Raw genomic sequence first — 14,545 nt, 5'->3', positions numbered from 1 at the left:
TTTGTGTATCTAAACACAGAAAAGGCGTGATAGAAATATGGTATTATAATCTTATGAGACCTCCATCATACATGCAGTCTGTCATTGACTGAAATGTCACTATGCAGTCCATGACTGTAGATAAGCACTAAACAGCTGCTAAATAAACACCAGAAAATATTCATAGGAGGGTCTTTGGTCTTTCAGCCACTGATGCCCACTCACCACCAAAAGGCAGTGACGATTACACATCCTCTAAAACAGTCTGAGTTTGTCACTGAGAATTGGGACAAAGGAGCAAGGGAACAGCCTTGAGTGATCTTGTGTGTGTTGCACTAACCATGACATTCACTGGTTTACATGAGCTCCTCCACTTACACAAGCTCGTTAGAATGCTGCACAAATGTGAATTTGTGAGGTACTTCTCTGCGTGAATAGAAAACATTACTATGTCACATGAAGAAAAGGTTTACAACAATGCACAATTAAGAAAAAATACTAAGGTTTGCTTCTGATAATAGCCAAGCAGCTGCTATTGAACCCTCCCCTGCACATAATTATAAACTCTGGAAAAAATATGAAAAACCATCCGAAGGCTCTGGGAAGCAAGTGAAGACAGGCAGCTACGGAAGGGGAGGTGGACACTAGGAATAAGGAAATGGCACCCTACGTGTTGCCCATTTTTATGGCTTTTTGACTGAAGGTGGGCCCCACTTTATGCTACGTAGGGCAAAAAAACCTAAATTAGAAATCCACAGTCCTACTGCTGTGAAGAAGCAGAGGACAGAATTTGGACAAGCACAGCAGCTTTAATACCAGAAAAGAGCATGCCCAAGACAGGGAGCCCTAAATTCTACACCAGAAGTCTGCCCAGATCTCGGCTGACTCCGGAACCACACACGCACAGGGCAGACTCCAAACCCCTGGTGAAGTCTAAACTGACCCGAAATTTTAACCCACTGGAGAGAAGACAGAGTTTGCAGTTTGCGTTCATCCATGACAACTTGCCTGCTAAAACAAAAACATTTAATATTCTTTGCTGGATCTTAACCGAATTCAGAGGCCCAACAACGTATTGGTCACAATATCCAGGATATGTTCCAAAATGACTCAGAATTAAAAAAAAAGGAAAGAGTCCACACACCAGAAAAAGACCCCCATGGGACACTGATGCCGGGACGGCCTGATGTTGGAATTAGCAGGCGAGGATTTGAAAGCAGCTTTATAACTGTGCTCCGTGATGTAACGTAAAACATGGTCCTGATGAGTAGAACAGGTGAGAAAGCTCAGCAGGGGAACAGACACTATTAATAAAAGGACCAAATGGAAAATCTAAAATGGAAAAAATATATATTTGAAATAAGAAATTCACCGTATGGGTTTACAGCCGATTGGCGATTATACATAAGAGTCAGTAAACTTGAAGATGTAACAGTAGAGATTATCGGATCTGACTGTCATAGAAAAACATGTGAAAAACAATGAGAACTTCAGGGAGCCGTGGGATGGTATCTAAAGGTCTAACGTACATGTACTTGGAATTACAGAAGGAGAGGAGTCAGACGATAAGGGGGAAAATACAGTTCAAGAAATAATGGCTAAAAATTTTCCAAAGTTAATGAAGGATATGAAGGCCATTCAAAAAGCTCAGAGAACCCCAAGAAGAATAATGACCAAGAAAATCTCACCTAAACACACTTTATAGTTAAGAGGCTGAAAACCAAAGTCTGCCGGGGTTCCATCAGAGAAGCCAAACTGTGTGCGTATATGTGAAGGGGTTACAGGGACATGAACTTATTCCATTCCAATCCCCGTGGGAGCTGGCTACGCAGTCTTGGGAAAGCCACTGTCTTCAAGTTTCCCACTGGGGCTTCATGGCCACGGGACAGTAAGCTGAGAAGGAAAGATACGTGTACAGCGGGGAGAGAAAAACGAAACAGATCCCAGAAGCACAAGCTGGAGCCCACGAGGACAGCCTGAACCACGTCAGTTCTTGCTGTCTCTGACCTTGCAGGTGTGGATGTCCTGCAAAACCTGGGGACCTTCATCACACGCAGCCCAGCCAGTGGCAGGAAGGGCTAAATGTGGATCCAGGGAGGTGGAACAGATGCAGGCCTGATCCCTGCCTCACACCCACGAGCATGAATGAACTGCGAAACGCCTGCTGCTTCACCTCCATCCTCCACATCTCTCACGAGAGCCTCACACAGCAAAGGGAAATGTGGCTGAGCCTACCAACCGCCGTATCACAAAGCCACACACACAAATACCTTGAAAAATAGCCAGTGAAATATAACACATACCTTAAAAGGGAACAAATACTTAAACCCACTAAACTATCAACTCGCAATTTTATCTTCAGTGAAAATATCCTTCAAGAATGAAGGCAAAATAAAGACATCGTCCCATAAGAAATCTCTTTCTGCCAGCTGCATGACAAGAAATGACACAGGAAATTCTTTAGCCGAAGGAGAATGACCCCAGAAAGAAACCTGCATCTTCGAGTAGGAGAGTTCTGAAATTCGACAGCGGTGACGGTCGTACAAGTCTGCCAATACCCTGAAAACCACTCAAGTGTATACTCTAAAGGGTGAATTACATCTCAGTAAAAGATTAATTTAAAAAAGAAGAGCACTGGAAATGGTAAATGTGTAGGGAAAGAATGAATACTGAAAGTCCTAAGTTGGAATCTGGGACAGAGATGAAGATTAATCTTCAAATAGAAACACAGATGTTTAATGAATACACTGAAAGACTTAAAATTAATATAATAAGGTCTAGAAGATTCACTCAGGCCCTTTCAGAGGAGATATGATTTCACTGAGGCCTCTCTGCACGTGAGAGGATATTACATATTTAATCAGTTGTCCTTCCACTGAAATATCAACCGAGTGACCAAAATAAACTATAAAGTACCCAAATCACTCCCTAGAAGCAAATTTTTTCTTCTTTTCTGAAGGAAATCTCTTGAGAAATCAGTAGAAATGTGCTAAGTATTGAGATCCATCTCAAAAGAAGCCAAAAATTCCAAGTCAGCCACCACTAAACACTTCTTGGTCTTCACTGTTTTATGTTATGTTTTATAATTAGTATGTAATTATGTTTTGCAAGGGTTATTATTTGTTTCTCCTCAAGGAGCAAAGCTTCATCAGCACTAAGTGGGCCTCTGTGGTCCCCTCAGCTGGGCCCTCCAGCAGGTGGCCCCTTCACAGGTCGCCAGGTGGGTTTCTCCCAGCTCCCTCCACACCTCTCCCTAAGTAAGGCCGCCATCTCCTCAAGCTTCTGCCATCAACCACATGCTTTCCCCCCACTCTGAGAAAGAGGGCAGGACTCCTAACATAAAGAAAGGGCCTTCAGGCAGGAACTGCCGAAACTTCCTGCCCAAATGGCTACAACTACGTTTGCTTTGGGGAACATCTTCTTTCTTTCCCATCGATGTCACTACAAAGGTACTCACCTCTGATCTTGCTTTTTTCTTATATTTATTGACCTTACATCTTACTATCGATATGTTTTAATTGTAAATATTACTTTTTTCTATATATATCTCCACTTTCATACTCCTCCTTGGATCTTTACCCTAAGTATATAAGCAAAACAAACAAATATCACCCATTCTATAGACTGTGTCCATTTCAACTATTCTTTTTTGTTTTTTCTTCTTCAATTTTCTTGAGTAGCCCAAGGTTGGTGTTTCCATTTCTTTTACCTTTGACTTGACTTAAAAATGAAAAAAACTATTTTAAGCATTAGGAATAGAAAATATAAAAAGATAACCAGACCTAACTGATGTTAACATTGTGCCATATGTACTTTCAAACATTTGTTTTTCTAAGATATAAACTTGATGTAGCTAAATATCCATTCCTTTCCCCCTCACTAATGTTCAACCATTTTCAACCTGTGAGAATGACAATTACGTAAGATTCAAGCAAATACTGTCCTTGAGTTACTTTGCATGATTTGCATGCAAGTTTTTACATTTTCCTCCCACATAAGTGGTCATAAATTTAATGGTTTCTTTAGTTTATTGTGTTTTTAAAAAGTTTTTTAGTTATTATGGGTACATAATGGTTGTGTATCTTTACAGGGTACACGTGATATTTTGATACATGCACACCATGTGAATTAATCAAATCAGGGTAATTGCAGTATCCATCAGCTCAGACATTTATTATTTCTTTGTGTTAGGAATATTCCAATACTACTCTTTTAGTTATTTTAAAGTATACGCTAACTTATTGTTGATTATAGTCACTCTGTTGTGCTATCAAATATTGTTCATTCTAACTGTCTGACTATATTTTTGCATCCATTAGCCACCCCCCATTTTCAGTTTTTGTAATGTGGTATCATTCTCTAAATATCCTTAGTAATCTGTTTCTGTGTTTATATTTCTGAGATTTATCACTCTTGATCTACATAAATCCAAGTTATTCATTTTTTACTCTTGAATAGTATTCCACTGTAAGACCAAGAAAAAATTTTGCATTTAATATCTATATTATCATTTTGAGTAGTACCATCATCCTAACAATCTTAAGTATCCAGTCCATAACCATGAGATGTCTTTGCATTTATTTATGTCTTTTGACTGTTTTGATCTAGCAATCCCACTACTGGGTATCTTGCTTTGGGATACTCTTTTCCTTGGGGTATAAATGGAAAAGAATCCAATATATGAAAAAGATACCTGTACTCATGTTTATCACATCACTATTCACAACAGCAAAGATATGGAATCAATCTAAGTGTCCATCAATGGAGGAGCGGATAAAGAAAAGTGGTACATTTACACAAGGGAATACCATTCAGTCATTAAAAAGAATGAAATCAGGTCTTTTGCAGAAATGTGGAAGGAACTGAAGGGTATTATCTTAAGTGAAACAAGCCAGGCACAGAAAGTCAAATGTTGCATGTCCTCACTTGCAAGTGGGTGCCAAAAAAATGTGTACATGTGGACACAGAGAGCGGAAGAATAGACAACGAAGATTTACAAAGGTGAAGAGGTGCGGGGGTGGAGGATGAAAAACTAGTTAATGAGTATAATCAATATATGGTATTTGGGTGACATATTTCCTATAAGCCTTGACTTGACCACTAAACAATCTATACAATAAAATGGCACATGTACCCCATAAATTTGCACACAAATAAAAAAATAAAAGATAAAAATTATGATTTTTTTCACTAGATTCCCTAAAGAAAAACATAAGGTTGGGTGTCTTTTTTTTTTTTCCAATTGAAGAAGACAAACTAACAAATTATTATGGAAAAAAAGAGAAAAATAAATTTTTTGATCATGTTGAATAAAACTTCAAGAGGAATTTGGGGAGCCAAGATTATACACAAAATTTTGTGTTTAGAAGTTCAATAATCACTTAAATGTCACAGTAAAATGAAAAATATTATTACATCATTAAATTTTTTTCACTTTAAAATTGTTTTGCCATAAATTCATTTTAACAGAGTAGCCAAAATGTATACATATTATCCCATAAAGATATCCTACCTTTTTATCATATACATCTTGCCAGTTTACTCCAGAAAAGAAACTGTGTCTCATAATTTCTTTTGCATCATCTGGTCCTCCACCAAGGCTATGAGGACAGAAATAAAATTAAATGAGTATAAAACATTTACCCAAAGTGTAACAAAAAACAGTTTTTGTCAAAGTGTAATTTCTAAGTAATAAACAGTTCTTGGGATAAATAGCGATAAACACAAAAAGCTTTTGCTGTAAGATCTAATTTTCCCAGTATGCCATTAATAAGAACTAGCTTCAGAACAGTAGTATTTGGAAAAGAGCAGAGACTTTGGAGACAGACCTGAAAGAGACACTTAGAAGATGTGTGGAAAAAAAAAAAACGGCTTAACCTCAGTTTTCTCATCTGTAGAGTGGGGATAATATTTGACCGGTGAGTTATTGCAAGGGTCAGAAATAACACAGGTAAGTGTCTAGCACAATAAATGGTAGATATTATTGTTGTCAATTCTTTCTCTCTTTTTTTTTTTTTTTGAGGTAGGGGTTTGCTCAGTCACCCAGGCTAGAGTGCAATGGTGTGATCATAGCTCACTATAATCTTGAATTCCTAGGCTCAAGTGACCCTCCCACCTCAGCCTCCCCAGTGGCTAGGACTACAGGTGCACACCACCATGGCTCATGTCCATCTGGGAGTCCCACATGTCCTTTTCCCTAAGTCCTGCACCAAGTGAGTCAGGAAGCAGGGCACACAGCATTGGTTTGAATGTGATTACGCATCATAAAGTTACTATCAGAATGAAAATGAAGCTGTTTTGATTTTGATGTTTTTTTAAAACCCTTCTTCTGTCCAACCCACCAGTGCCCCCAATAGCTAAATTCTCTCATGAAACAGAGTTCTTGACGTCTAACTTCTTCCATTAAATTAATAATACTGACCTCCTGATATTTAAGCAGTTATTATCTATTGCTGTAAAATTTTGTATATTTTGTAAACTTTTTCCCCCAAATAGATGTCCAAAATCTGTGTACATCTGATTCTTTCATATTCCATTATTCAGCACACAGTGTGGTTTTTATTTAGAGTAAAAAAAAAAAAAAAAAAGTTGAAATGGGGAAACAAAAGAGGAAAGAAAGATGAAAAGAAAGTAAACCAAACCTACTTAAACCTGAATTTAATACAGCAACCTTTATTTGAACTTGTTCATGGTTACAAATGATGTGTGCCAGTAAAAGCTCAACAAACAGCTCTCTGGAGGAGATCATACATAAGGTGTATGTGTGTGTGTGTGTGTGTGTGTGTGTGTAAGTTTGTTGTAAGTTTTACTGATCTAAAGGATGTGAACCACAGCATTTACAAAAAACAATAAAATATACAATATTCTCTGTCATAAATTAGCCAATTGATTCCCAGAGAAAACTTGTTAAGTTCTGCTGAACTCCAAATCGCCTATGTATGCAACTGACTTACAATTTGTTCTGACATGAATATCGGTTGACATTTTTGTTTATGTTAAAGTCAAAGATGAAAGCGATACAATAGAGATATACAGCTGGACTTCACTTGACAGTTATGTGACTTCTTTGCTGAATGGTTAATAGTTTTAGAACAATGAAATAATATTTACTCCATTTTTTGTGCTATTGACAATGTAATGGAAACAGACAATAAACTTTTAAATTAATCTGCATTATTAACATTTTCTCCATCACTTTCTTAAGTGTAAACAATCAACAAAACATTATTGATTTGCCAATTTGGGTGGTATACTCCCACCATGGCCCATGTCAAGCTATGAGTATGATGTCACTTACCATAGAAGTGGGAACACATGTATGTTAGCAAACCATTATGTTATTTCCATACAGATACAACAGACATAAATAACCTCAAAAACACACATAATAGTAAAACATAACAAAATTATTAAGGAGCGATGGGTTTTGAGTATTTATTACTTTTGCTTGCCCTATTCTTCATTTAATTTGTAAATTTATATTTAATTTTTAATAATGACTATATTAAACACCCATCTCACAAAATTGCTGAAAATTTAACATCTGGTTCTCATGAGCTGGTTATGTGCCAACTCCAACACATCACTGGGTGGAAAGAAAACCAAATAGGTCACAGAAAACAAATACAGATGCTCATAGACTTAACAATGGGCTTACCTCCAGATAAACCCATATTTGATATTTCAACTTAATATGGGTTTATTCAGACATTGCCTTTGGTAAGTCAAGGAGCATGCTGAATACTACCATTTTCACATAATCATAAATTCAAATCAACACATATCTTGGACCATCTATAATGTCTATAAATATATAATTCTTTTTTTTTTTTTTTTTTTTTAAGAGATGGGGTTTTGCTCTGTCACCCAGGCAGGAGTGCAGTGGTGCATTCATAATTCACTACAGCTTCAGACTACTCCTGGGCTCAAGTGATCCTCCTGCCTCAGCCTCCTGAGTAGCTGGGATGACAGGCACGCACCACCAGGCCTGGCTTGTAATTATACCATTCTAATGAATTCTGGTTATCAGGTATAACAAACACACGATTTGAGACACATTGTCAGATGATGATTTCTGACACATTGCCAGAAAGAAAAATAAAACAATCAGCTGATACCTGAACATCTTTAGTGGTGATAAATGGTTCCTACCACTGGGTCTCCTATTCCCAGATCCACAGAGAATTCTCTAAATGAACCACATCCCAGAGAAGGGACTTCAAGATTGGATCAGATCATAACAGTGATGCTGGATGCTTGCATTTGGGATCCTGAGATCAGAAGTTCTGTATTAAGTGAAAACTCAGGACTCCAGTCCCTGCCCTCACTCTTTTTCACTCTATTTCAAGTTGCGTACATCTCCCTCCCAGGAGACTGCAAACTCCTTTGAGGGCAGAGATCAGTACTGGAAACCAGAAACTCAAAAGCATCAAAACACATGTTTCTGAAAAGAATTTAATATTTCAAAGTATGCATCAAAGTAGTCTGCATGAGAAAAATCCGAACTCCATGGTGTTTTCTTACACTTACGTTATAGTTTATTTCAATACTGTTTTCATTTGAATTGTACTTGAGATTATACATGAGGCGGGAGTTGGAATGGAGAATCATAATCATTTTGTAAATAAAAGGTTTTAATCCAGCTTTGGTTACTCATTTTCATGTAACCCCTCAAGTTCTCTAGCAATAGCTTGGCTTTGGACATAGCCAGCATTTAGTCTATATTTATCAAATATATATAAAACTAAAATATCAGCCATGACTAACTACTATGCAAAGTCTAAGAATACAATCTTAGACTGCCATTTTAGAAGCTGGGAGAAATTCTTTAACACAAGCTTCCTCAGAGTGTGAAACTGTCAAAAATTTCAATGTCAATGACTGTCTAATGTACAATTTAAGACTTCAAAATAATAACAAAATATGCTTTGAACTGAGATATTTATGTCTAGAGTACTAAACTCCAGTATCAGAATGCCAAAGTAAAGCCTCAGTTACTAGGAATTCTTTACTATTAGGAACAGCACAGAATTCCTATTTTCCTAGCGTTAGTGAATGTAAACCAGGTCATGCTTTTCCTATAAACTCTCCACAGGAGTATAAAGGAAGGACTAACAGAATGATTATAAAGTAACGGAGAGTAAGAAATGAAAACAAAATGATGGTTGACCCTCTGACAGAACCCTCTGACAGCAATTCAATAAAGGAGACCAGCAAAATTCAGGCAGTGGTTAAAATAGCTGAATAGAAAAAATAAGAGATATATTATAATACTATCCTTGATTATGTTTCCAAAGACTTTTCAGGGTCCTTTGTTGGTTTTTCTTCTTCCTACCTCTTAAATTAGTAAATATAATGTTTCCCAGGCTCCTGTCCTAGGCCTTCGTCTCTTCCTACTCTACCCTCGCCACCACTGTCCTGGCTCTATGTCCCAGATGTCTATGGCTCCCAATCCATATATTGAGATCCTGTGTTTCTAATGACACTAGTATTATTACTTCCAGTTGCTTACTTGACATTTCCATTTTGGTTATCTATAGAAATCTCAGACTCAGTATATCCAACGTTAACATCCACATCCACCCCATTGAGCCCCCCCTTCGCTCACATTCCCTGCCTGTTAGTAATCCCCATTCTTTAATGCAGTCACCCTAGCTGGAAACCTCAAGGGCATCCCTGACTCCTCCTATTTCCTCACCATTTCTATTTAATCATTCACAAAGCTCTACTTACAGCTTGTTCACCAACGCCTTGGAAAGGACCCTTCTCTTATCCAGACAATTCTATAAACATTCTTAATTGCTCTGCCTGCCTGCTCCTGGCTCTTTTGCTCTTCTAATCTGTCCACGACAAAGCTGCCAGAGTTACCTTTTCATGACGCAAATCTGATTATACCATCTCTTACTTTAAATGTTGATCCCCTTCTGACCAACAATTAAATATTTTCTAAGAAACATAAGATCCTTACAATCCAACATGTCATCTTCATTCCCCAATGTTACCCAACTCATATTCTACACTCTAGTCACTGAACTTCTCAAATACCACGTTCATCTGCAATTTTAGCTGTATTTTCATGTAAATTTCTCTGAGTGCCACTGCAAACTCCAACTCCTTTATGAGCCAACTCGAGTCCTCCGATCCCCCAGACGGGGCTAACAATTTCGACAGCACTGTGTACGCAGCGTGGCCTGAGCAACTGTGAGTAAATATATTGTGCCCCGCGTTATTCTGTTAACGTCTATACGGCACAGACATGTTCATCTGGTTCATCCTCGCATTCCCAATATTTTAATGCAACAGTGGAGGTGCTTGGTCCATCCAGTATAAATAAAGTATCAGATAATTGAAAATATGCACCTTCCTCTTTAGATCAACAGCAACCTCTGGGTGAACAAACCATAAAGAGTTGTCCTATACACCAGGCCACTGACATTCTAAAAATTTCCCTTACATCCGTTCAACAGTTCCCGAGTACCTACTACATGCTACCCATGGGGTAGAGTGGGCTGAAAAAAATGAATGAGACGTAAACATGAAAACCCCAAGTACAATTTTGTTCTACCAGCCATTTATAGAGAGGGCCGCACACAAAACAATGGGTGGTCAGGAAAGGATAAAACTCACTGCCCTTGAAACCAAGCCAAATAGTAGATCCCAAAATCAAACAGATGAAGTGGAAGTCATAGCTCTATTTAAAGATTACCTATCAGCAAGTGCTAGTCATCACATGATTATAAAGTAATCATATTAAATGGCACACATTTCAAAACCTGAACTGAGAAATTGTTGCACTGTAAATAAGATAGATAAGAAATACGAAATAGGCATTGGGAAACTTGATTTCTACTCTTGTTCTGCATGAATTTTCTGTGAGACCTAGAATAAATCACCTAACTCTCCTGAGCCTTTGTTTTCATCTCAATCAATGGAAATGAGAATAATATCTACCTTACGTACACTACAAGACTGGTGAAAAAGGGAGAAAATAGATGTGAAAATGTTCTGAAAAAATAAAACAAAATCACTTTACAAATACAAAGTAATATCTGTTACTAAGATTACAAAATATATTTTTGAAAGGTTCTTCCCAAAGCAAAAAGATAGTATCTTTTTTGTTATGTTTGCTTATTTCTGTAGAAAAAAATCATGTTCCTTATAAATTTAAAAGCTATAAACATGCAATGGGAACCATTTCTGTGGTGGACAAAGCTCAAATTTTAGGATCCACTTATTCCTTCACTTTTTAAACTAGTCTGTCAATAAATACACGTTGAGCATCAACTATAAATAAAACATTATGCAAGATGTTACAAAAGACTCAACAATATATGAAATCATCTAACTTCCAGGTACTTAAAAATCTAATAGACTTTCAGAGAAATACTATGCACAGGCACCTAGAGGGAAGGATGGATATATACACATATAAGCACACATGTAAGGAACATTTAAAAATTAATAGTCATTTATGGCCGGGCGCGGTGGCTCACGCCTGTAATCCTAGCACTCTGGGAGGCCGAGGTGGACGGATCGTTGGAACTCAGGAGTTCGAGACCAGCCTGAGCAAGAGCGAGACCCCATCTCTACTAAAAATAGAAAGAAATTATATGGACAGCTAAAAATATATATAGAAAAAATTAGCCGGGCATGGTGGTGCATGCCTGTAGTCCCAGCTACTCGGGAGGCTGAGACAGGAGGATCGCTTGAGCTCAGGAGTTTGAGGTTGCTGTGAGCTAGGCTAACGCCACGGCACTCACTCTAGCCTGGGCAACAGAGTGAGACTCTGTCTCAAAAAAAAAAAAAAAAATTAATAGTCATTTCATGTATGATTTATAAAATGTACATGTGAATGAATATTTAAACATGAACAAAAAATACTGTGGCTCATTGAGCAAAGCAGCCAGGGCTATAGGATTCTTCAGGTCATAGCTGTAGCTACAAAAACAGAAATACAAAATGTATAAAGGTATTTTTTTGCCATCAATCCTTTCAGCTATGCATAGAAAAGTTTCAAATTACAAACAAAAAAACAGATACGTTAACATAGGCTGGGGGTGGGAGCAGAACATAGAGAAACAGCTCTCTTCTTTTTCTAAGAAATACAAAGGCCCAGAGACTGAAAGGAAAAGGAATCCTCCCACCCCCACAACATCAAGCAACAGGGCAATTAAGAAATTGTTCACTTACAATATAGATAATGGAACGCTCAAAATCCTTATTTGGTAAAACTACATACAGTGTCCAAGTTAGGAAAGAGTTGAGGAAATTTTAAAATGTTCTATATTATGCAGTTAAAAATAAGTCAGTAGCTCAGTGAAAAGATGTCTATACCAAATACGTTGCTTCTTGGAGTTAGTTATATTTGAATTAATTTCCATATCACAATTTTTAACCACATTCATCAGTAACTCACTGAGCTCGAGTTGAAGCTTACCGTTTATTTGGATCCTTTATCAAGAGCCCTGAAAGCAATGATTTTGCATCTGAAGAGAGTGTTCGAGGAAATTTAATGTCTTCCATTAGTATTAGTTCAAAAAGTTTCTCGTGATCCTGGTTGTAGAAAGGTAACCGCCCGCACATCATTTCGTACATGACGACCCCGAGGCCCCACCAGTCTACCGCTCGGCCATAGTCGTTATCTTCTAACACCTAAAAGTGAAACGAGCAAGAAGATGAATTATTACACATTAACTTTAAAAGCCTAATTCATAAAATGTAGGATTTTTACATAAAAATGAATCTTAACTTTCAAAGCCTAGGTAGTCTATTCTGAGATCTTGATATTTAAACCATAAAACATCCTAACAAAAGATATAAATCACATCCAGTATGTGGAATACTCAATATAGTATATATCCAGAAATGGTCAGTATACAAAAAAGGGGATAGATCGTGCAAAAAAATCCCTACTAAATGAATGTATATAAGGATCAAGTGAAAAATATTAGCTAGCATATTTGCATATTTCTCTTAGGCCTACTTACTTTTTCATTCCGGTTCTACCAATGTGGACTTTAAGTAACAACTTGGAGCTAGGCCATGCTGATTATGGAGTCTAGAATGTGCTTTACACATTCTTGCTTTAAGAATAACTAAGTAATTGAACAGTGAAAGAGAAGAGTAAACGACTCATTGTAATGGTTGTTAGGAAATGATAACCATCAAAATAAATTTGAAAGCTTTTGGGAGTCCCTATATACGTTCAAACTCTTTCTGGAAATATTTAATTAACGAAGTGAATATAAAGGTTTATTGTTTGAGTTGTAATAAATTTTAGTATCCAAAGCTTTAGTACCTCACAACAAAAATTTCTGTTAAACACAGCAAAAATCATGGCCTTTCTCTCTGGATGGTGTATGTCCTTAAATATGTTTCCCAAAATACATGACATGCAAAATAAATTTAGCAAGAAATGATATGAAAGTATCAGTTTGGCTATGTTAGAACAACCTGTTCAAACTGGAACGTGGTAACTTACCATTTGTCCCAGGAAAAATTTCGTCTTATCTTTTTAACAGATTTTTTCCTCATCCAATAAAATATTCTCCATCTATATGCAACTTTCAATATTTTATTTTAAATAACTATATTTGAATAATCATAAGAGCTACTTCATTTGATCCTCTCAGGTTTGGGAAAACCAGATCAAGAAAACCATATTACATGAATTTTATCAATTCAACAAAAAACTTATAGTTGATTACATAAAAGAAAATTTGGTAAGAACAAAGTAATACTCACGTTCCAAACTTTCTTGGTTTGAATTAATTAAATATTTTGCTGAGGATCACTCCTATATGACTTTTAAAATTTCCCAATAATTTCATAGAATTGCAGATGATATTTTTGCAGTTATCTTATGATTACCTATAAATGCTATGAAAGGGACCTTTGGTAAACAGGGTATTTAAAGATGAATGATATAATTTCAAGAAAAAATTAGGTTACTTAAAGATCTAGTCAGTGTTTTGGGGATACCATGAAAAGATTTTTCATTCTATTATACCAATGTTTGTTTCATAGCTAAAGAACACTGGAAAGTTCATTGGTAAGATATGAGCACAAATCTAGTTTGTATGATTTTTTTCAGAAATCTTTTGTAAATCATAAACTAAGGAAAATATTTTCCGGAAGAATAAATTCTAGTTTTCATCATTAGCCAAAAAGAAAAATTTCAAATGCCTATACTTGCTGGAAATGAGTAATATGAGAAGAAACAGAAAATAAGAAATAACCTAAAGAAGCAGAAGGAATTCTACTTACATACACACTTAAGTTTAAAGAAATGCTGTATACATAATTTTAAAATACCAGTGACTTTTGATGATTCAAGGATCATCTATCTTTTGGCCAATTAATGCACTGTTAGTGGGGCCTTTATCTGACACGGGATTTTACCTAATAACAAAAAATTTTTAAATCTAAAAACCTTTAACTGCATTCCTACAACACCAACAAAACAGTGGGATACACGAAAAGGAGCCAAATGTGGTTTTTAACCTCTTTTTTCATAAAACCATAAAAAGCATAAAAGCTGGATTAACTGCCTCCTGAACCCACATTT

The 14,545-nt window shown here is 36.6% G+C and overlaps 1 protein-coding gene across 3 annotated transcripts in view; it reads right to left on the bottom strand.

Moving 5' to 3' along the window:
- The window catches only part of AKT3 (AKT serine/threonine kinase 3), a 234,091-nt gene that overhangs the window by 17,727 nt on the left and 201,819 nt on the right, over nt 1-14,545 (bottom strand). For all 3 annotated transcript variants that reach the window (XM_069484547.1, XM_069484548.1, XM_069484549.1), the window contains exons 11-12: nt 12,416-12,630; nt 5,492-5,579 (exon numbers count right to left, since the gene is read on the bottom strand). In XM_069484547.1, coding sequence (XP_069340648.1) covers nt 5,492-5,579; nt 12,416-12,630 — 303 coding nt within the window. The remainder of the gene's footprint in view (nt 1-5,491; nt 5,580-12,415; nt 12,631-14,545) is intronic.

This window comes from Eulemur rufifrons, chromosome 11 (assembly GCF_041146395.1).
Source record: "Eulemur rufifrons isolate Redbay chromosome 11, OSU_ERuf_1, whole genome shotgun sequence".
Lineage (NCBI taxonomy): Eukaryota > Metazoa > Chordata > Mammalia > Primates > Lemuridae > Eulemur > Eulemur rufifrons.
This window is presented reverse-complemented; position numbering and strand designations above follow the sequence as displayed.